Source organism: Mytilus edulis, chromosome 3, assembly GCF_963676685.1.
Source record: "Mytilus edulis chromosome 3, xbMytEdul2.2, whole genome shotgun sequence".
In the NCBI taxonomy this organism is placed as follows: Eukaryota; Metazoa; Mollusca; class Bivalvia; order Mytilida; family Mytilidae; genus Mytilus; species Mytilus edulis.
Window position 1 is genome coordinate 35,079,711 of NC_092346.1, and position 25,147 is coordinate 35,104,857.

The window sequence follows — 25,147 nt, forward strand, 5'->3', positions numbered from 1 at the left end:
TGAGGAAAAATAAATAAGATTAAAAGTGTATGGAGGTTTGGAAATCAAGAGATCTCACATTCACGGGAAAAGTTTTAATTATTAAATCCTTTGTACTTTCTGTCATTGTAGACGAAATTTAAATGAGAGGTATCCCAAATATATACGAAAAACAAATAAGGTCTTTTATATGGGATGGGAAATCAAACCAAATCGCAAGAATAGTGTGCTGTTTACTGAAAGAAAAAGGGGGATAGGAATGATCAATTTAAGGGACTTTATTAACTCAAAACAGGTGAAAAGTATGTACAAAAACAAAAAGGAATGCAATAGGAAAATTCTGGTTAACGTCACTAGACGAAAAATATGATACAGACTTTTTTTATATGTTCTTGTTCGGACACTAGAGGTTTTAGGCAAATACAAATGTCTAAATATTATAAAGAACTTTTAATTTCCTGGACTGACTTACAGAAAACCCCAAAATCTGTCACGAAAAAGGACCTTTGAGATGAAAATATATTCGGCAATTGTAAATTCAAGTTCAAGGGACATGCCTTATATGATGCGAATTTTACCTCCAGTGGAATAAAACAAAAATAAAAGATATATGGGACTTAAACAATAAATCCTTTAAAACTTCTTTTGATATTTTTAACATTCTTACAGATAAAAGGAACTGGATAGCACAATAAAGCCGCATTAAATCTTCGTTAACACCCCAACAAATTGACGTTTTAAAAACAGACTCAGTCATACAAGGTCATTCTGAAAGACCTATAAACATAATAAATTCTTGTCAATTTACAAAAAATGGAGTTGTCGTTGATGCCAAATAATATCCCTTAAAGGGGCACTAGCTGTCTAATTCATGTTCACCGATTCTAATTAAATTCTCATATTTAATTTATAACAATGCAAAACATTTATCCAAACTAATAAAAGTCTAAATAAAACAATAAATATTTGAGTCTAGACGCCATCTAATTATTTATCGAGTTGACCTCAATAGTCATCCGATGACCATATAAGCGATGTAAACATAAATATAGATATAAATAGAGAAAGCTAACACGTGCTGTTGAATTATTATAGGTCTTTTTAATTTCATATTACAGATAAAAATCAAATGTTTACCGTCGCTTTACCTGTATCATAAATGCTAATTTGTGGATCGAATCAGTCAATCAAATGATTTACCTTTGTTTCACTTTCAATGTTGACATTCCCTTCCTTTAAATAACTTTACAATTCACGTGTAATCCATCACAAGCTAAGGGGTTAAGTTAAAGCTCACATAAATACGGATCCAATGAGGTCGAATTATTCACTTGCAAGTGAATAAGTCATCGTCAATGTTTTTTTGCTTATTTTGACAAAATTGAACCTTGTTGGGTACTAAAATGGAATAATTATTTCACTCTTTGTATTTCATTACCGATTGAGCCAAAAAAAAGTATATAAGGGTTTTCATATACCTCGTAGCTAGTGCCCCTTTAAAGATATTAGATACTTTTATTGGAATAATACAACTCCAAATAGTCAGTTTAAATAAAATTTACATTTTGGGAATGAACTACCATGGAAATATATTAGAGGCACTTTGAATAAGAATTTAGCTAACAGGAAAACTAAACAACTTCAATGGAAGTTTCTTCATAATATAATTTACACGGAGGAAAAATTACAAAAAATGCTTCTTATTACAAAATGGGTGATTTGGAAAATTAGAAATATCGCAAAATATCAAAAGAAAGGGATAAGTAAATCGGTGATTTTAAATATGATAAAACATGAAATGCAATTTTTGCTCAAATATCTTAAACCAAATACGAACAATGGAGCCTTTTCTACTATGAGTGACATTTTTTGTATATAAATATATATTCTGCGTGGTCAGGTCAGTGTAATGACATCTTTCATACTGAATGAATAATCATACATACACTGCTCTCAACTCCCTATATGAATTTTATGTTGTGTATATAATTCATGTATATTATATAATTATAACAAGACATGTTGTATCAACAGGTACATATTATAAACAAATATTTACCCTCCATATCTTTGAAATAAATCCTTTTTGGGAAGCAAAATCATTAATCCAACTTTTATGAATGAAGTACACATTCCCTTTCAGATAATTTTTAACGAATCGCACGTGGTAAAAGATCACTCGACCAGAAATTCAATGTAAAAGAAATTAACAAAAGAAAGGCTTGATGTACTATACAATTGAAACTGCTTCATAAATACAGGAAGCTTTTGTGAGATAAAGATACAGATAGAATGACAACTTTATTCAAATAAATATATAGGGTGTGAGGTATAGATATATAGATCGATAATAATTACATGTGCATGTACATGTGTACAAGCAAAGATGATATTTATAATGATAGATGTTAATAATTTATAATGGGAAGCTTTTTTATGTCATTTGCTGTTCCCCCAACAAACGAGACTGTATAACTCGGGGGCCCATTAATTGCTTCCCTGGACACCTAAAGGTGATTATTAATGAAATATGTTTAAAAAAAAAAAAAATTAAAAAAAATTTCAGAGTAACATACAAACTTTTACAAATTTTGAGAGTAACATACAATCTATTATCAATTTTGTTAATTGTTGAATGACGTACAGTGTCATATTATCTATAATTTTAATAGGATATAGCATATTCAGAGCTCGGTTTAAATTCTTCTTATTAGGTAGCATAACTTTACCAGATCTTATTTGACCATCTCGGCTGACTACTAATTGACATATGCGGCCAATTTTCCAACTCTTATGTGGAAGGTTGTCCTTTATTAACACTACACCAATCTTTGCTGGAGTGTTGCACTCAATTCTTCCATTTTCCATTTTGAGTAAGGTGACAAAGTTACTCAAAGTATTTTCGTCGTCTGATGTATATGGACAATCTTGTATTCCAATAGTTTCCAATTTCCAGAAATCTTCAATGGAAGGCTTGATTTGCAGGCATGTGTCAATTGTAGAGTAGATAATAAACTATTTACAGTCATCGTCATTTTGTTCTCTCTTTCTTCATCACATAATTGTGACCTTCCTGTAAGGATCCATCCTAGCTTAGAGCCAAGTAGATAAAGCCCTTGTTGAATTTCTATTTTCTGTGGCAATATGATATCCAAATAATAATCATTTCCGATAAGAATCTCTATTGTTGAACTTTCTAAGCTACTAGGCAGTGTGTCAGCAAGTTGCAGATTGTTACATAAGTATTTCACATTTTCACATACATCCATTTGTAAAGGTCTTCTTAGTATTGATCCTGATATCTTAGGAACAACATTAGCATCAATAAGCATAAAAACTCCACCTTTTAGTCTGATCTTTAATGACACCTTTTGTGTTCTTAATGCTTTTGGCTTATCTGCACCAAATGTTACAAGAGTTATCTCCTCTGTAGCTTTCTTCTTCAAGTTTAATCTATTGGCCAAATTTTCTGTTATATATGTTCGCTGAGATCCGGAGTCCATTAATAGTCTTACTACTTCTGTTTCATTAACTTCTGTATTTGACACAGTTGTTTGAGCTGTCTGCATCAAAACTATATCTCCGGAGGACAACAAGCTATTCTCTGGTACGTTCTCTTCACTTGAAGCTATTTCACACATTTCATCAGCTAGATGTGAAATTTCTTTCTGTTGAGAGGGAATTTTCTTTGGGCATAGACTTTTATGGTGACCCTTTTTCTGTTTTCAATGATAGCATGCTTTTTCAAATTTACAGTCTCTACTAACATGTCCTGGTTTCAAGCATGTATAACAATTACCCTTGATTTTCTGCTGCCTGTCTCCAATTGTACTGAACTTTCTGCACTCATCACTCCAATGGTGTCCATCACAATATCGGCAAACCATTGAATTTCCACTGCCTGAGTTTTTTCCAAATGGCTTTATTGTCATCAGAGCTTCTGCAGATAAGTGTTTTCTTGTTTGAAAATTACTGTTGTTCGACTGGATTTTAGACTGCTGTTTTTCTTCAGAACTGGGACCAGTATGTGTTTCCTTAGACTGACTTTCTGCAGCTTCCCTAGCAGTTATGTAAGTATTGAAAAACTGTCTTAACTTCCCTACTGTCCACCTTTCATTGTTACCTTTCTGTATTTCAAGTTGAATAAAGACTTCCTTTGGTAGCTTAGATGTTATCATCGAGATGAATACATCTTGGGTTACATCTTGATGCATTGCGTCCAAACTACGTAAGTGTCGTTCCATGTCATCATAAAGTCTACGTAAATGTGTAGTTTGATTTGAAGCTGACTGAAGGTTTATTAAATCTGAATAGTGCTTGTTGACAACAGATTTAACATTTCCACATCTTTCCTTTAGTATTGAAATTGCTACATCGTAATTTTCATGGGAGAGCGTTAAACCAGATATAGCGGAATTAGCTGTTCCAAAAAGTTTGCTTTTCAAGTAATTTAATTTCTCTATTTTTGTCAAGCTTTGATTTGTGTGCACTGCTGCTTCAAATGAATCCCAAAATTCTGTCCATTTTAACTTATCTCCATTGTACGAAACTAAGTCTAATTTAGGAAGTTTAACTACACTTACTGTTGAAGGTTGACTTTTCCTCTGTAATTCTTAGAGTTGTAACTGTTGAAACTGTAATATCTGTTCTTGCATTTGTGTCTGTAATTGTAATAAATGCTCCACCTTGTGGTCAGTGGCCGATTCTGTTTTCTTAGTATCTGTAATTTTATCCTGAATTTCTTCCTCGAATATTTTTAATTCGTCTAAGCGCTGTGTTACACCGTCAAGCAATTTAAAATATATTTCACTTGCCTTTGTAAATTTTACAATTTCACCTTCTTTATCTTCTTTTTCCTCTAATATAAGTGAAATTTCCTTCATACTATCTTCCAGGTTTGCTGCAAAATCCTTTAATCGTCTCTCTGCTGATAAAACTTGCCTTAATTGTGTTGTCACACTTTCATCTTGAATCCCTTGTGCTATTATATCTCCACTTTTATCTAATTCTTTAGCTAACAAATTATTGTACCTTGTACAGAGTCCTTTCAAATATGAGACTGCCATCTTTTCTGTGGTTACTTCTTTTCCGTATTCTTTATAAATTTCTTTTTCTGTAACTCCCGGGTTCCGGCACCATACAATGTGGCGAAATCAGACTAACACGGAATCCTTTAATATCTTTAATCCAATAACTAACAGTTATTTACAGTATGCACAGTTAATAAATACCACATTGGAATAATCCGTCTTTTTCTTTCTAGTTCAACTGATAATACTTCTTTACTTCTGTTACTACTATTTTAACAATCATAATTATCCATATAAACCCTTAACTTATATACTAAAATCATAAGAACATTCTAAATCTAGAACAAACTATAATTAACTAGAGAAAATGATAAATAATCTATTTTTAGTAACAGGGTAAATTCCGGAATTTGCCAACACTTTCTTGAACATAAATATACACAAGTACTTTCAATATCCATCTAGAATATTCTAGTATGATTCATTTACTATAATTAAAATTACAATGTAATATTATATAAACAATGTCAAATAAAAGTCCAATGTCTTATAATTGCGTACTATTCGCAACAACACCACTGGGTCGATGCCACTGCTGGTGGACGTTTCGTCCCCGAGGGTATCATCATCAGCCCAGTAGTCAGCACTTCGGTGTTGACATGAATATCAATTATACGGTCATTTTTATAAATTTGCTGTTTACAAAACTTTGAATTTTTCGAAAAACTAAGTATTTTCTTACCCCAGGAGTAGATTACTTCAGCCGTATTTGGCACAACCTTTAGGAATTTTGGGTCCTCAATGCTCTTCAACTTTGTATTTGTTTGGCTTTTTAACTATTTTGATCTGAGCGTCACTGATGAGTCTTATGTAGACGAAACGCGCGTCTGGTGTATAAAATTATAATCCTGGTACTTTTGATAACTTTTTACACAACTGGGTCGATGCCACTGCTGGTGGACGTTTCGTCCCCGAGGGTATCACCAGCCCAGTAATCAGCACTTCGGTGTTGACATGAATATCAATTATATGGTCATTTTTATAAATTTGCTGTTTACAAAACTTTGAATTTTTCGAAAAACTGAGGAATTTCTTACCCCAAGAGTAGATTACCTTAGCCGTATTTGGCACAACTTTTAGGAATTTTGGGTCCTCAATGCTCTTCAACTTTGTATTTGTTTGGCTTTTTAACTATTTTGATCTGAGCGTCACTGATTTGTCTTATGTAGACGAAACGCGCGTCTGGCGTATAAAATTATAATCCTGGTACTTTTGATAAATAATTAGGGACTTTCCGATTGAATTTTCCTCAAGAGTTCAGTATTTTTGTGATTTTACTTTTTGCACTTTATTATGTGGCAATAACATTGGAAACAACACGTTTTAAATTTCATGCTCCCGAAACGGTTTTCTGCATTTAAATTTATCAGGACCGCTCATAGCCGATAGCTAATAATTTACAACCTAAACAGTTGAAGAGCTATATGACCAAAAACGACCTAAAAATAGTAACTAATTTACTCGAATATAAGTATGTTTTCCATTTCCATTCTCAATTTTATGAATTTATATAGTAGAAGTCATTGACCACACAACACAGGCGCATACAGTGTTGAATAGTAATTCCATATGTGTACCAGGGAAAAAATCAATTAAATGGTAGTTAAAGTCATAAGAAACCTCAAATTAAAAAAAAATAATGCATATGATTTTTTATAACTCAATGGATAGTTTTCATTATTAAACTTATGTACATATACTTTTTTCTGAAGAAAATTCTTTAATTTGTTCATATTTAGAAGAAGTTTACTTTATTTCCGTATGCAAAGTGACCTCAGTGCAACCCATCTCGTAAAAATTCAGTGATCGCAATACTCATGGATGTCCTTGAAATAAACTATTATCTGATTTTACATGTTAAACACGTGCTCAATGTCAATGCTTTTTTGTTGATTTTTTGTTGATTGTTGACAAACAGGTGACAATCGTTAAACTTCAGCTTCAAAACACGAACTTTTATTACCTGCCATATTTTCACAACAACACTGACTGATTGAAAAAAAATTGACTTTTATACGAAATTTATGGGAAAAAAATAATAAATTCGTGCACAGAAGACTAAGTTATGATGTTTGTATGCATTGGTTCAAGAATTGGAATAACATTATTTTTCACCGGTCGCTCGATTCTTATGACTTTAGCACTAGACGCCAAGATAAACATCCATGTCCAAATCAGGCGTGTTAAAAGGAGTGGGTCACAAATAAGATTATTTGAAAGGAATTTGGACCTTTAAACAGATGTCAACACGATCGATTAATGCTACTAATGAAATATGATACATTGAAGGCCTGTTAATTTTTTTTATTTTTTTTAACGACCATCCTCCCAATGAATCAGAATGAGAGAGAACAAAACCAATTATATTGTTCTCGGAGTTTATTTTAATAAACATTTAAACAAATCAAATTATAAATCCATCGCGAATAGAACAATAATGGTTTTCTTTCCGTAACTTTTATTATATATCATAGTCCTGGGCTTGCGCAGGTTAATAAGTGAACCTTAACTTAATGTCAAGGCCGTACGCATTTTGTCACAGCTGAGTGATTTTTTGTCTGACCACTACTATATAAGCCCGTGCAGAGACGTGACCAGACTCTTTATTTTGAAAGGCCGCACGTGGTTAAGTCGACTATTGTCTGCTTTATGGTCGGATTGTTGTCGCTTTGACGCATTCCCCATTTCCTTTCTCAATTTTATGTTGTAATATAACTTATCCGAATCGGATATATTGAAAATAAATTTCAAAACTTGGCAGAAACTGTCAGCTGTTTATACAGAAATTATGTCGCTCTGTACATCGCGTTTAAGCGACAGTGAAAGCAATGATAATGAAGATTAAATATTAAAATTATTTGCCTCAGACGAAGAAGTTGATGCTTCATTTTCTGGTTTTTCTCAAAGTGTGAACAATAATGACCCGGAGTTGGATAACCCACACAAAAACAACAGACTGAAAATTCAATTATGTAAGGTAAGAAGAGTACAAGCTCTTCAAAAGGCAAGGCTTTAGACAGCAAGCAAAAGACACCTAAAAGGCACACGATTGAGATGGACAATGAGTTGCCATCAGGGAGCGGAATCCGGTTAAAAACGTGGTAAAGGTACGAATGCTACGAAACCTCGCACAACCACAGGCACAGTAAAGAAAATGCTTAAAAGAATCAGCCTTACCAGTCAGATTTTCTTAAAACTCTATTGAAAGGTTTGTCGGATACTCTAGTATCCACATTGAGTCAGAATAATGAAAAGTCACAAAAACTTTGTCATAGTAGTCATATTAACATGGAATGTTCTGAGAATGAGTCGATACCCGACGAGCAGGTGATTGACTGACACCAACTACAGTATTTTGTCTGATGAAGAGAATGAACCTCAAGTTGTTGTATATCAGATGATGAATTTGATTATGAACTACCAAAGATTTTTGAAGATGATGAAAAATACGATGAAGAGGCAAGCCCATCATATTTAAAAGTATTTGACAATGTATGTAAAAAAATCTGATGTGTCAGTAATGACAAGACAGATGAAGATACCTGTAAATTGAAAAAGTCTTGTAGTACCCCCAGTTAATGCTGAGATATGGCAATTCCTTGAAAGAAAAGCTAAAACTACTGATTTGAATCTGCAAACTATACAAAAATTGCTGGGTTGTGGTATGGTACCATTGATAAGAGAGGCTGGAATTTTGAAATAAAAAAAAACTGCAAATGTAAAACTAATGAAAGAAAACATTTCTAAAGCTTTGGCAATTTTGAGCAATACTCACTTTAAGCTATCAATTATAAGACGGATGTCTTTAAAACCACGCATAGACAAGAAATACCACCAACTTTGCAATCGCAATGAAGATGCAGGTTCTAGGCTTTTTGGAGATGAAGTTGGCAAGCGATTGAAAGATATTAATTTTATTAACAAAATAAACAAGAACATTACTAATAGCTATAGTAGAAATTCAAATTACAGAGGAAGTTTCAGGGGAAGAAGCCGTTTTTTTAGGCAGAAGGGGCTATCAGCCAAGACAAAGTTATCAGAGCCCACGGGATCAATTGAGAGTAAAAAGACCCAACACCTTCAAATAGAAAAGAAGATTTTAAAGTTGAGAAATAAAAGTATAAATATAAAAAGAAAGTCGGGTAAACTGATTTTTTTTTTATTTCAAGTTGGAAATATTTAACCAAAGACAATTGGATTATTTCTACAATTAAGGGATATAAGATAGAATTTGATAAAAAGCCAATTCAGGAAAAAATTCCTATTCCTATAAAATTTAACAATAAAGAAAAGGTCGTTATTTGCAAAGAAATAGTTGATATGCTTGAGAAAGGTCCTACCAAAGAATCTTTTGGTGAATCAGAACAGTTTATTTCAAATAAATTTCTTGTAAAAGAGTAAAATGGAAAATTTAGGCCAGTCATCAATTTTAAACCATTGAATCAATTTATTAGCTATCACTATTTTAAACAAGAAATGCTATATTTGATTTTAAAGGGAATTTCAAAAATAGCTTTTTTAAATCTTTGTATTTGACAGATGAATATTTTTTCATTTCAATCTATGAATCAGACAGAAAATATTGAAATTCATATGGAATGAAAAATTATACGAATTATACCGTCTACCATTCGGTATTGCTTCTGCTCCAAGAGTATTTAAAAAAATACTAAAAGTAATATTTTCACATATTCAGAGCATGGGTATTGATTCATATATTTACATTTATTTGATGATTCCCTTTTGCAAGTAGACAATTTTGATTTGACAATCCCAAATTACAGATACAGAAAGGGTTAAAACTTATATAGAGTCAGTTGGTTTTGTCACCAATATTGAAAAATCAGTTTTTATTCCAACCAATAGAATTATATTTTTGGGATATATTATAGATTCTGTTCTATTTAAGGTATTTTTACCAGAGGAGAAAGTACAGAAAATAATTAAACTGTCAAAGAAAATGCTTAAAGCTCACAAAGTATCAACTAGAAGTCTAGCACAATTGGCAGGACTTTATTCATCATCTGCACATTGTGCAGTACAATATACTCACTTGTTTCATAGATATTTAGATTTAGACAAAACACGAGCTTTACATGCATCAAATAATAATTTCAATTCATTTTTGAATATCTCAGTAGAAGGCAATTCTGAAATAGTTTGGTGGTTAGAAAATATTAAAGCAGTTAATGGGAGACCTATTCCAGGGAAAGAAAATATTATACCATATAATTTATCAAGAAATTTTTATGACACTTCAGAGTGGAAACTCAATGAATCGGTTTTTAATGAAGTAACCAAACAGTTTTGCATCCCAGATACAAAATAAACAATTGAAAAATTTTATAATCTGGTTTCCAGATCCTGTCGCTTATGCAACTGATGCTTTTTCATTTTCATGTCATAAAGTATATCTTCATATATTTCCTCCTTTCAGCCAAACCAGCAGAGTACTTCAAAAGATAGTAGACGATCAGGTAAGCAGGGTAAGCAATTTTAATCGTCCCTGTATGGACAACTCAGTTATGGTATCTAAAGTTATTGAAAGCATTAATAGATTTTCCTGTAAAATTGCCGCAGTTGTCAAACTAGCTAACTCTAGCACACAACAATCAAAGTCATACAATGAACACAAAAAAATGTTTCTCATCGCCTGTCTTGTTTCAGGAAACATCTCTTTAATCAAAGTTTTCCAGACAAAACTACAAAAATCTTTTTTAAATCTTGGAGAAAGTCAACCAATGTTCAGTATGAATACTCTTGGAGAGGCTGGGTTTTGTGATGTAATTCAAGACAAACTAGTCTTAGATGCATGATTTTTTTTATTAGTGGTTAGTGGCTTTGCACTAGCTGTCAGATAACTGCGAGTACTCTCATATCTGTTCATTGTGTCTTTATGTGTCGGAATGTATAAGTACCCGGCCACGTCCACTTGTATTTTTGTCCATCTGATGAGTTACGCCTTTTTCAACTAATTTTTATAGTTCGTTCTTATGTTGTACTGTTATACCACTGTCCCAGGTTAGGGGGAGGGTTGGGATCCCGCTAACATGTTTAACCCCGCCACATTATTTATGTATGTGCCTGTTCCAAGTCAGGAGCCTGTAATTCAGTGGTTGTCGTTTGTTTATATGTTTCATATTTGTTTTTCGTTCATTTTTTTACATAAATAAAGCCGTTAGTTTTTCTTGTTTGAATTGTTTTACATTGTCTTATCGGGGCCTATTATAGCTGACTATACGGTATGGGCTTTGCTCATTGTTGAAGGCCGTACGATGACCTATAGTTGTTAATGTCTGTGTCATTTTGGTCTTTTGTGGAAAGTTGTCTCATTGGTAATCATACCACATCTTCTTTTTTATATAGTCCCACTTCTTGATCTGTAAAAGAGTGACGAAAGATACCAGATGGACAGTTAAACTCATAAATCGAACATAAACTGACAACGCAATGCCCAAAAATGAAAAGGAAAACAGACAAACAATAGTAAACATAGAAAACTAAAGAATAAACAAAACGAACCCCACCAAAAACTAGGGGTGATCTCATGTGCTCCGTAAGGGTAAGCAGATCCTGTTCCACATGGGGCACCCGACGTGTTGCTTATGAGATAACAAATCCGGTAAATAGTCTAATTCGGTAGGTTACGTTTATGAAAGGGAGGGGGGTTGTAGTTACATATCCGATATCATTTGTGAAACGGTTATTCATCTCGTGATGGCGTCCATAAAATTTACTAAGTTTCTCTTAGATTATCTGTCCATGTTGTTTCAAAAAGGACGGTCTTATATCTGTATAAATAGTCACAAATAAGCAATATGTCAGACATTGACTTTATTGGGTAACTTATCTTTTGAAAATAACAGTTATACTCAAAGATATTTGAAAGCTGTGTTTAATCTTAGACCACCAAGACCAAGATATGTGTTTACTTGGGATGTTGGCAAAGTATTGCGGTATTTAAAATCTCTGTACCCTTTACAGGATTTCGATTTAAAACTCTAAAATGTGTTGCTTTAATTGCTCTAGCATCTGCTCAAAGATTACAAACACTTGCAAGTCTTAATTAAAACTCTGTTCTCAATACAGGTACATCATTTATTTTTCGTGTCACAACTTTATTAAAGATGACACGACCAAAAAAAAAAAAACATAGAACAAGACTTTCAGAAAAAAAAGAAATTTGTCCTGTTGAACCTTTAAAACATTATATTCACAGAAATTAAGACTTGAGAAAAATTAGTAATTGTTCATATCATTCAGAACTTTAAAAGCTGTACTTGCCAGATGGTTAAAATTGGTACTGTCTAATGCAGGCATAAATGTGTTGAAATTTAAAGCTCATTCATACAGATCTGCATCCTCTTCTGCAGCTAATAGAGCAGGTATATCATTTAAATGATATTCTGAAAACAGCAAGTTGGGCATTAGGTCAGACCTTCAAAAAGTTTTACTGTAAGGATATTGAGGTAGACAATACAAATTCAAATTATGTTCATTCAGTATTTAATCATACTTTTCCAGCCTGATCACGTTGATGATGACTTAGAGATACAGTTCCAGCGGTTTTTTTCTGTATCAGGAGATGAACTGTCTAAGGAACTAATAAATTGGAGATGGAGGAACCATTATTCCAGCTGTTGATTCTTAATAGTGAACAGTGACTGGACATTTGCGAAGTTATTTATATATCGCGTTGCGTGTATGGACATACTAAAGATTTGTGAACTAGTGATAGACACTAAAGAATATTTGTTTTCCAATTATATTGTGTGATACATATTAATATACAACAAGGTTAAAATAATTAAATTTTAATTTTTCTGCATTGCTACAAGAATTTTTATGTGTAAGATTTGCTTTATACTGGTTCAAATTAGACTTAATTTTGGTATTTGATAAAATTGCAAAGTATGTGAAATAAAAACTTGAGAGCAAAGACTTGTCCGTCTTAAAACAAAACTTGTCAGAATGATTTGACTGATTTTCAAATAGTTTCGTGTTGGATATTTCTAATTTTCTTTGTGTTAATCTCTGTTCAAGTTTTCTTTTACTGGTAATGTACATGAGATCAGTTAGTTATTAATTTCCATTTATTTCTCATTCTATTTTGGAAGTTGCATTTACTGGAGCTACAACGAGTTCACTTATTAACCTGAGCAAGCCCAGGATTATGATATATAAAGTTACTTTATCCAAGCACCATTTATGATGTAAAGGATAAGGTGCATTATATAAAGAAGCCAAAGGGCTTCGAGGGTTAATATGTACCCTCCCAAATTATATAATCAGTAATACACCCGTCCCAAAAATAAATATCAAGACCAATAAATGCCCATAGCGATTTGGGTTTTTAAAAAAGAGACTGGTCACGTCTTTGCACGAGCTGATATAGTAGTGGTCAGACAAAAAAATAACTCAGCTGTGACAAAAGGCGTGCGGCCTTGACATACAATAAAAGTTCATATATTAACCCTCGAAGCCCATTGGCTTCTTCACATAATGCACCTTATCCTTCACATGATAAATGATGCTTGGATAAGGTAACATTACATGCTATTAGTTTACAAACTAAATCATGCAATAAACAAAATGATATCGATTTTTCAAAATCTGTTACTATCGTTAAAATGAATTTTAATCAGATATATAAAAACAAAAACTACTGTCAAACTAAGTTGACTTTCATTTTGGAAATATCCACACTTTTAGCACGACATTCGCCATGTATTGTTTGTTTGTACTATTTGGACTAGTTTTGGTTTATTGTCATAATTTTTTGTTGTTTATTTATTCTATACAAAATTTTTGCACACAATTTATTCTGCAATATTGCGATTTGTATATAAATCGTCCCCGCTGATTGTTTCACAATTAACAAATATATATTTACCGAATTATTCATTTGGTAAAGGATAATTACGATAACCCTACTTAATAACCACTAATTTTTTTTCTCAGAAAAATATAATCTGTCACAGATGCCACAAATAAAGGCAACAGTAGAATACCGATGTTAAAACTCATAAATCGATAGACAAAAATAAATCCGGGTCATAAACCAAAACTGAGGGAAACGCATTAAATACAAGAAAATGACGACACAACATTAAAATGTAACACACACAGAAACGATCTAAACATTAGACAAAATCCGATACGAATAACAAATATAACATCAAAACTAAATACATGAATTTGGGATAGAAAAGTACCGTGACACGTCTTATACAAAGACTTTTTTTAATGTATGGGAAGAGCTTGGTTTAATTTGACAGTTGGGGAAAATATAATAGATTTAATAGGAAATGCCAAGTATTTGATGAATGTTTTTATTTATATCTAATTTGTTAAATGCATTAGACATATGTTGGGAAATATCGGCGATTGCTTGGAAAAAATATACCAAGAGAGGATATTAAAATCATTAGAAAGACCAACCCGAATACGATGAACTGGGATAGATCGAATCATGTATTATTTCATATCAATTTTATAGACACTAGATTGATAAGTCCCTTTTTTACCATTTGATTTTATTACGTTATCTAATTTTTACAGATGAATGCAGTTATCCATATCGACGAGTAGGTAAAGGATGTTATCTTATACAAAAAGATAAAGTGTCCGGTGATACTGCTTTTGTAAGTTATTAATAGAAATCGTCATATTGTACACACTCATCAAATTTAGTCAAAGGGTCACAATAGTGACATCGAAAAGTGGATAAAGATAGCTGTTGCTTGTAAGCTAGGTGTAGCATATTATTATTAGCTATCGAGTGATTGTTGATCACATGTGCTCAGTTGATTAACTGGTTTTAGTCAGTTACCGTAGTGACAGCGTGTATTTAACTTACGAAATCGCCATTATTTTTTTTTCTCGAAAAATCAAAAAGAGATGATTCATATTACAATTCTAGGTGATCGAGTGTAACTAAACAATGAACCAATAGAAAATTGAATTGTGAAAAAATCATTAAGAATCAATGAAAAGATAGTCAAAGGGAACAAACGTAAAACTTTTCTAACACTACCACTATGTTTTCCCATACCAAGTCAGAAGTAATGCTGTCTTGACCAGTTGGTCCTCGTTATCGATACGTTTGTGTGTATTTGTATTTGTTTTATAGCAGTTTGATGTTTGACGTTGTTTGCAACACTGCGAATACTATTTTGCTGTCGACTCTTGTTTTCCCTTTTTTTTCTTTTTTTTAAATGACAGGCATGTTTACTTCACTTACAACTCAACGTATAAAACATTTATAAAAAATATTACCGTATGAAAAGTATCAAATCAAATCCTTCTTGTATTATAAATTTTTTGACGTGATGCGCCTTATCATCCCCTGGCAAGTGACAAACAGGTCTCTCCATAATCTGTACATTTACTCCGTCAATATTTCTTTTATAGGCATAGTTAGATAAAAACTGACAATGAAAAGGCAACTGAATTATCTGCAAGGAAACATGTTGTTGTTTTCCAGAGCCTGTTTGAATGGTTTTTCACTAGCCATTTTGGGGGCCCTGTACAGCTTGCTGTTCAGTATGACCAAGGCTCCGTATTAAAGATGGCACTTTGACCTATAATGGCTTCCTCTTACAAATCGCGAGTTTGATGGAGAGGTGTCTATTTGACACTCATACCACATTTGTTTACATATAATAACCATCTCACCCTTGTTTTATAATAACAAAAAGTATGTTGTATCGTATATTAACATTTTTTGACGTTTTTTTCATGGTTTCAGGCAAAATGCTTACGACGAGGTGCATACCTGGCAAACTTTGAAACTGTGAATGAAGCTATGTTGATGAAGTACGAACTTCTAAAAATGAAAACAGGTATATTATTATTTAATTTCGACGATCAATGTACAAGACCAATAGTAGGTATAAGTAGAGAACCATAAATTTGGTTTAGTTCGAAAGACCACACAAGAAAGTAGAACGTATTCTCAACAAACTCGTTTCTTTGTAGTACTGTAACGTTATAAAAAAAAAGTATGTAAAAATATTTGTGGTCTTTTTGTATTAGTGTGTGTTTTTTTTAAATTAGTGCTTACAAAATTGGGATTGCGCTATAACACTTGATGAAATTTTTGCAAGAAAATTTATTCATCAATTCATAATTGTCTATACTTGAGATACCTTAACAGTAGTTGATGCGAAATTAACACGTTTACAGAAAGACGCTTTCAGGTCAAAATGCATATCACATAAATGAACTTTTTTACAATTAGATTTATTTTTATTTCAAAGGTGTGCATTATTATGTCGGTGGACGTAACATCAATAGATACAAGACCGGTGGTGATTGGAGATGGATAAAAAAGGACGGAAAAATGGTCAAGATGAGGTACTTTGCATTTGACAATGGCGAACCAAATGGAACATTTAATGGTGCACAAGATTGTATGTTCTTCTTAGCCTCTAGAGGATATAGGTTCCATGCTGTCTGGTGTGCAATGGGTGGTTTACTTGGAGGTTATATTTGCGAGAAATAAATTATGATTTAACTATAACAATGGTTCATTTATTTTACGATTCATCGCCGTTACATTATTTTGCAAAGGCTGCATAGCCAATCAAGATCGTTAAAATCTTCCATCATCATAAAAAAGTAAAATAACAAAAATACCCAACTCCGAGAAACATTCAAAACGGAAAGTCCCTAATCAAAGGGAAAAAATCTAAAGCACAACCACATTAAACGAGTGGATAACAACTGTCATATACCTGACTTGTTACAGCCATTTTCTTATGTAGGAAATGGTTAAGTGCACCTGGTTTATATAGCTGGATAAACATCTCACTTGTATGACATTCGCACACAATTCTATTATATTGACAATAATGTGTGAACAAAACAAACAGACATAACAGGTACAAATGTCAAAAATAGAAGTACAAATGTCAACATTGTGTTGATAATCTTAATTACTATAAAATCAAACAAATTGTCAACAAAGAATAAACATGAAATAAAGACAAAGCACATTAATTTAGCAAAAACGAAAGACAAGAATACAAAAAATTTACCATAGCACAATAACACAATGACGGGATGTATAAGTACCGAGCCTAGTCAAATAGATATCACTAAAAAATAGACTAAACAGTAGAAGTAATAATTTACAAAGATAAATACATGAACTCTATAACATGTAATTAAGATGATAACCAACGTCCGTTCCTAGAATCTTTACTTAAAGTATAATTAATTGTCAAGTCGATACTGAATATTTATAAACTAGGTCTTGATATCCTCCAATGAACTTCTTTCGAAAAAGGTCGAGATGTTCTTTGACACAACCCTGGTTCATCAACTTTCTGCTCAGACAATGGTGACGTTGTACAAAGTCTGAGTTGCAGCTGCAATCTCTTGAATATAGAATGAGTTAAGAAATGTATGTCCCATATGTAGATGAAGTTAATATATTTCTACTAAGGGGGTGATATGTAAAACAAAATCATCTTGTTCGTCGTAGAACAAAGAACAAACCGTGTCTGTTAATACATGATACATGTGATAGTATGCTATGAAAATGCATTTCCCTTCGTGACATATGAACAGGCTAATGAAACAGAACAATAACTTGATGAAATTAACTTCATTAAACGTTCGTCTAGGATGTCAAATGTTGGAGAGCTATTTAATGCAGTGTACTTGGACCGTTTAATGTCTTTTCATCTTTTTTGTGGTAAAGGTGCTGTTCAATATCAATGACAGGATATCGTGTATCAATTCAAGCCATTGCATGCACTTGACAAAAGCAAACAAATAGCGCTTTCCTTAACGTTCTTCATCTCGAATTCACAGTTTAGCGTTCAACCTGGATAAAATCTCCAAACTCACTGCAAGTCCCATATAGCGTTCAGTACTGGTGGTTTGTGGAATTATTCCCAAGATGGCGATTCCCCATCATTGTTTATTAAAGAACACATTTGCAGTTTCATTTTTCACACCTTGTGATTATTTAAGTTATAACACATACTGTGAAAAGTCTTGTTTTATTTTCAGACTTGAGTATGCACAGCACAAAATTCAACAAAATGTAAAAATTATTAATACTACAAAGGTAACATGGATAGGAAATCAGAAACCAAGAAATAAGACTTCAGTAGTTTACCACTGTTCAATAGTCATTAATCGATGAAGCGAAAACGAATCCAGGTTACAAACTAAAATCGAGGGGAATGTATCAAGTATAAGAGGAAAACAATGGAATACCAGAAACACTGCAACAAAAACACTATTAGTTAATATCAAATCATATACCGCTTTATCTGCATATAATTTGAAGTTGGATGATACTTCTTTACTGTATTTATATTTGCAATAGTTATCAAAGGTACCAGGATTATAATTTAGTACGCCAGACGCGCTTTTCGTCTACATAAGACTCATCAGCGACGCTCATATCAAAATATTTATAAAGCCAAACAAGTACAAAGTTGAAGAGCATTGAGGATCCCAAATTCCAAAAAGTTGTGCCAAATACGGCTAAGGTAATCTATGCCTGGGATAAGAAAATCCTTAGCTTTTCGAAAAATTCAATGTTTTGTTAACTGGAAATTTATAAAAATGACCACACTATTGATATTCATGTCAACACCGAAGTGTTGACTACTGGGCTGGTGATACCCTCGGGGACGAAACGTCCACCAGCAGTGGCATCGACCCAGTGGTGTAAATAGTTATCAAAGGTCCAAAGGTACCAGGATTATAATTTAGTACGCCAGACGCGAGTTTCGTCTACATAAGACGAATCAGTGAGGCTCATATCAAAATATTTATAAAGCCAAACAAGTACAAATTTGAAGAGCATTGAGGATCTAAAATTCCAAAAAGTTGTGCCAAATACGGCTAAGGTAATCTATGCCTGGGAAAAGAAAATCCTTAGTTTTTCGAAAAATTCAATGTTTTGTTAACTGGAAATTTATAAAAAATGCAATCAGTGACGATGACTCCATAAGTACGTGGCTGCTTCTCTATTTTCTGGATGTTCCACTTGATAATGTTTTCGCAATTCGTCTGAAATTCGTCGATATCAATGAAATACAAAATTAAGCAGGAATCTTTTTTAAATGATAGTTTATGTTTGATTCTGTTTTTTCTTTCCTTCTTTTTTTTATGAGGATCATAAAAAGACAACATTTCACTTCCGGTTTTTAGTGGACTACGTGTTGTTTCTTATTTATTATTTGTAACTGTTGATGTAAATGTCCTTTGGTTTTGTGAGTCTTTGTTTACTCCTTGGTTTTGATTGCTATTGTCTTCTAATACTTTTAAAGAGCGACTTTTTGAATACTTGATTCAACAGGTGTACAAACAATGAAATATTGCACCAAGATTTAAAGTCATAAGAAACGAGTGACTGGTGAAAAATAATGTTTATTCTATTTTGGAACCAAGGCATGCATATATCATAAAATCGTATAATCGTCAAATTTTGTTTGCTTGGTCAGTGTTGTTGTGAAACATTGGCTGCTAATTAATGGTCGTGTTTGGAAACAAAAATAAACTGATTGTATGCACCTTTGTAAACAATCAACAAACAAGAATAAATATACAGGTCGATTAATTTTTCGACTGGCAAAACATATCTTTTGAGACAATAGTTTGTTAATTCATATTTTGATAAATTATTTCAATTAAATTTCATGATACAACTTGAAAAATAAAATCTAGCAACCATGGTAATTTCTTTTTGCCTTACATTAAATTCTTATTTACCTATTAATGTCAAAAGTCAATTTGATGCCACAGCATTGCTAATCGATTCAAAGTTGCTGGACTATGACATAGGGACGGGGCCTTGAAATAGTCGTCACATTGATTTGTAATGATAATAATGCAACATGAACGAAAATATCTATCACAACTAGTTCCTATCAAAATAACTAAATAAAATGGAGAATGGAAATGGGGAATATGTCAAAGATAAAATAACCCGACCATAGAGCAAACAACAGCAAAAGGCCATCAATGGTGCTTCAATGCAGCGTTAAACTAGCATAGAAGTCAACATTGAAAACTGCTAAATAGTTTAAAGTCGCTGGACCCTGAACTAGGGACAGGGACTCGATAGAACTAATATGTACTGATAGAAATGGAACTTTATAAAAAATATCATTGATTATTTACAAGAAGTAACGATCAAACTAACTTTTGCAGAACACTTAACCATGAAAATTGCTTATCAACTATAATTCGAAAGACCTTGACCTAGAGGGCATGGCCTCGTCAAACTAATATGTCGTAAAAACTTATATGCACTGATAGTAGTACAATGTTATACAAAATATCATCGATCTAACACAAGTTGTTCCTATCAAACCGATTTACTAAGCAGAAAGCAATTGTTGGTTACAAGGGCGCAATTATTCGTAATGCATTTTCCATAGGGTACCACTAGTGTTTCGTATTTTTTTTCAAAGATTACACAAACTAGGGAAAAACGGGTAGCAGTTCCTAGAAATGCCAGTGTTGCATTACAACCAAAAAAATATATAGGGTCATGCGGCTCAAATTGACTTAAAATGCAGTTGAAAAAGATCGTCTATTTTTTTCGCTTAATGAAAAAGGCATATTTTTAATTGCTCCGACTTGCAGAAATAGAAGATATTTTCTATACTTCAAAAAATGTGAATATGATTTTCGGCAATTTTTAAACCTAATTGGATAAGCTTTCGATTAAATGTAATTCCAATCTTGTATCAACCAATCAGAAGCCGTATAGGATTCTATTCTGAGTACCATCTTAAAATGTAAACAATATTATACATCATACACCGTCGCCGCCGCTTCCGTAAAACAACACCTATGGCTCTCTTTCTCTGACAAACGATGCAGGCGAGATAAAAAGAGTTATATATTTTCACCATAATTAAACCATTGTGGTGACGTCAGCCTATTCATTTACCGTGGATTCTTTTTCTAGAATCAACGCTTCCTAAATCCGTCGCTGAAATGGACTCGCCAGATTATATTCTGTTGTTACCTTTGTGTGCCTAATATCATTAAGTTTGATTTGACCAGTTTCTTGATTTCTGTTCACTAATGAAATTATTTTAAAAACTTACCTTTAATTTTTGTAATTTCTATATGCCTTCACTGGGAATCGAACCCGTCCATAAATTTTGTAACTTGTTTCTGACATTAACATATCGACGAAACCTCTGGGCTACTAATCGGATATGATTTAAAAGTCTATTTTATATATATAAATGAATATATGATATACATCGGTACAACGAACACAAAAGGCTTGAACCTTTATATATACATAATAGGTAATCGTATATTATGAGTTGGTAGCCACGAGGTTTCGTAGTTAAGATAAATAAGTTAAAGCTAAGGACTTGTCTGATTAGGTTCGAATCCCTGAATTCTCTTTGTTGTTCCAATAGTCTAAATTTCCAGTTTTTGTTCTTGTTTTGAATGTTATTGTGGATATTTTGTGTAAAAAAGGCGATTTTGGTCGTTATTATCGAATAATGGTTGGCTATGCCATATGTTTCGTTGTGTCGTTTGTTTTCTTTTATTTTTGAGTGTAAATTCACATTGCGATAAGACGTGTTACGGTACTTGTCTATCCCAAATTCATGTATTTTGTTTTGATGTTATATATATATGTTATATTTGTTATTCTCGTGGGATTTTGTCTATGTGTGTTACATTTTAGTGTTATGTCGTTGTTCTCCTCTTATCTTTAATGCGTTTCCCTCGGTTTTAGTTTGTTACCCCGATTTTGTTTTTTGTCCATGGACAGAATTTAGCAAAAATAGTATTTGTACTCCTTGTAGGAATAATTATCCTTGACGTTTATGATGGATTTATGAATTTTGAACAGCGGTATACTACTGTTGCCTTTATTTCAAACAAAACAAAAATGGATTGCATAATATTGGTCCATTTTTGTTTTATAAATTAATATTATATGATTTCATCTATTTTACTACATAATTTGACAAATTTTAATTCGCAAATTCCTATGCTAGAAAATCGTGATATTACTTGAATTAGGCTTATTGATAGAAATTTCGGAAACATACTTATTATATGCATTATATGTTTTTGTAGGGTTGTTGTCCCTTTGACACATTCTCCATTTCCATTAAGATCAATTCAAATAGAAATAAGTTCGAATATATCTTATTTTGTAAAAACAGATAACATTCGGATGCCTGATGATATGAAGATCTTTAAGGGCAGACGTGTTGTGTTATAATATATTTGTATTTTTTAAACATTTAATTGTGATTTATAATTTTTTGTAATGGATCGTTTGACACAATATAATGGTTAATTAAACTCACTTACAATACCTTCTAATTAAGAATAGGCGTTAATTTTCAAAAGACATTATCACAATAGTTTAAGTGATAGATACAATGGATAAGCGTTGATTCATGAAAAACAAACCATTCGCCCTGCGGGCTCATGGTTTCTTTTTCAAGAATCAACGCTTATCCATTGTATCTATATCACAGAAATGTTTGTCAAAAATCTTTGAAAAACGATGCAGTTTATGTGACTTAGATAAGTTGAAAAATCTTTACTTAATGTTTTTTTAAAAATGGTAAGTGGTGAAGATTGTAAATCAGGCTTTTTTATCGTCTCACAAAGCTTTTATTATTATTTTTTTTAATAGATAAATATACACAGTCATATTGGCGAGTAATTGGAAAGCTGTGATTGATATTTTTTAACTTTTGACTGTTTAAACTTACACTCGGATTTCCTAAAACAAGCAAACCCTACATAAAAAACAAAAGTCTTTTATACAGTTTTTCATCCATTCAACGAACCCATTTGTAAATATCCATACTCGCCAAAATTACAGGTTATTTGATCAATAAAAAGTACTTTTCGGGAACACTATGATATTAATTGAAAATATTTGTTTCTATTGCTTCATAAAATCTTACAAACAGATGTAATTTTTACACGGTGCTATATGTAAAGCACGATTTGCTTCCCTTTTCGAAGTACCTAAGATTATTCCCAGTTTATTGAAAGGTTCTTGTTGCTCAGTTCTCAGTTCTCAGTTTTGTATTGTATACTGTTGCTTGTCTTTTGAAAGTTTTTCTCTTTTTTTTTGTTAGTTTATTTTCAACTTATGTGTTTGAATATCCTTTGATATTTTTCCAATATACTTAAAATTAGTTCTCCGCACTTACTCCTCGTTGTTTATATGCCACGCGTGAAATAAAAATAACGAGGAGCAAGTGCGGAGAACTAATTTTAATTATATTTGACATTTTTCGTTTCTCTTATACTATAATAGCACAAAATATCACATCAACATCTGATATGAAGGCTGAAATATGAAAAGAAATTTTGTCTTGAAAGTCCTTGTCAAAACAAAAGGTAAACTGAAGAGAAAAAAAATTTACGGTTCTGAAAAAACAAAATCTACCATAAATCACAACATCCAAATAGTTTGCTTGATACGAAGTTGTTCTATTCATGAATAGCAATGATGGTTTGATGGTGGGAAATATGCTTTCATTTTAAAAGAAGTTAAGAATGTCTATTGAGAAACTTGGGTTTGCTTTTCGCAGTCCTTGTTATTTCTTTTTATGTTATTTGTTAGTGACATTTTTATCTATTGTGTCTGTTTGTTTTGTTCACGCATCGTTGTCAATATAATGGAATTTGATGCGACTGTCATACAAGTTAGAGGTTTGACTTGCTACAAAACCAGGTTCAATCTACCATTTTCTACATGAGAAAATGTCTGTACCAAGTCAGGAATATGACAGTTGTTATCAATTCGTTTGTTGTATTTCAGCTTTTGATTAATCCATTCGATTAGAGAATTTCCTTTTCGAGTTTCCTCGGAGTTCAGTATTTTTGAGAATTTAATTTTTATGCACTATTAAACAGTTTGACATTCTCTCAATTTCAATTAAAAATTAATAACACACTCAATTGGTATCACCTACAGTTTGACGCCATGTTTTAATATTGTGATTATTTTGGCAGAATATTTTAATCTAGCAGATAAAATACATCAGATATGATATTCAATGTTTCTTTTTTCTTTTCCGATTCAAACAATAAACAATTAAAATATATATATATGACTAAAATTCAAATGTCCCCGTAAATTTATCGTATCTGATCTGCAACAGATTTTCTGAAATCTGATTGTTTTCTGTTTGTTTGTTTGTATGTATGTTTGTTTGTTGTTGTTGTTTTTTTTTTTTTTTTTGCTTCAGACAATAACAATTAAACGTACGAACAACGTCTATGATGAGTTGTGACTGGTACGATTTACCTTTCTTTTTGAAGCATTCAAGGCATTTAACGGCAAAAACCCAAACGTGTGAATGATAAATTGCATGCTTACTTAATCATGTCTTTGCTCACTTTCTGTTTCTTATCATCAATACATGGGGTTATTCAGGTCAGACCCGATTTTTGAAGCATATAATTTATTTCCAATGAATGAGTGATTGAAATCGTTTCATTTTGTTATAACGATAGTCGATTACGTTATGTATATGCAGAACTTTAACCTCAAATCCATATACATGTGGATGAATGTAAAGAGATATGAGATATTTGACATCGGGAAATGAACCATGAATACAAAGTATAGGAATCAGCATACACATTTTCATCATTTTTGTTTTAATGATACAAACGAAAGTAAGTGACCTCCCCATTTTGCATGAAGTGCGGAAGTACTTTCTAAAATGTGATTCGCTCAATTCGTATAAATTTTTAAACACATAGTATTCAATTCTTAGCATTCCGCGTGAAACAAGTTGTAGTACATCATATATATATAGTATAGGAATCAGCATACAAATTTTCATCATTTTTGTTTTAATGATACAAACGAAAGTAAGTGACCTCCCCATTTTGCATGAAGTGCGGAAGTACTTTCTAAAATGTGATTCGCTCAATTCGTATAAATTTTTAAACACATAGTATTCAATTCTTAGCATTCCGTGTGAAACAAGTTGTAGTACATCATATATCTGAAACTTGCACATAAAGATGATAAATTTAAGTAAAAGTAGATACTCATTCTAAATTATTTAACAAATTGCAATCCT

At 32.3% G+C, this 25,147-nt stretch overlaps 1 protein-coding gene across 1 annotated transcript; it reads left to right on the forward strand.

Annotated features, from left to right (window-relative positions):
• Positions 1 to 8,357: 8,357 nt before the first annotated feature.
• Positions 8,358 to 16,596, forward strand: LOC139515213 (uncharacterized). Its single transcript, XM_071304778.1, has 7 exons — positions 8,358 to 8,396; positions 9,979 to 10,107; positions 10,507 to 10,546; positions 12,486 to 12,538; positions 14,576 to 14,713; positions 15,820 to 15,913; positions 16,331 to 16,596. Exons 1-7 carry the CDS (start codon positions 8,358 to 8,360, stop codon positions 16,573 to 16,575), a joined length of 738 nt encoding a protein of 245 aa, XP_071160879.1. The 3' UTR covers positions 16,576 to 16,596.
• Positions 16,597 to 25,147: the final 8,551 nt, after the last annotated feature.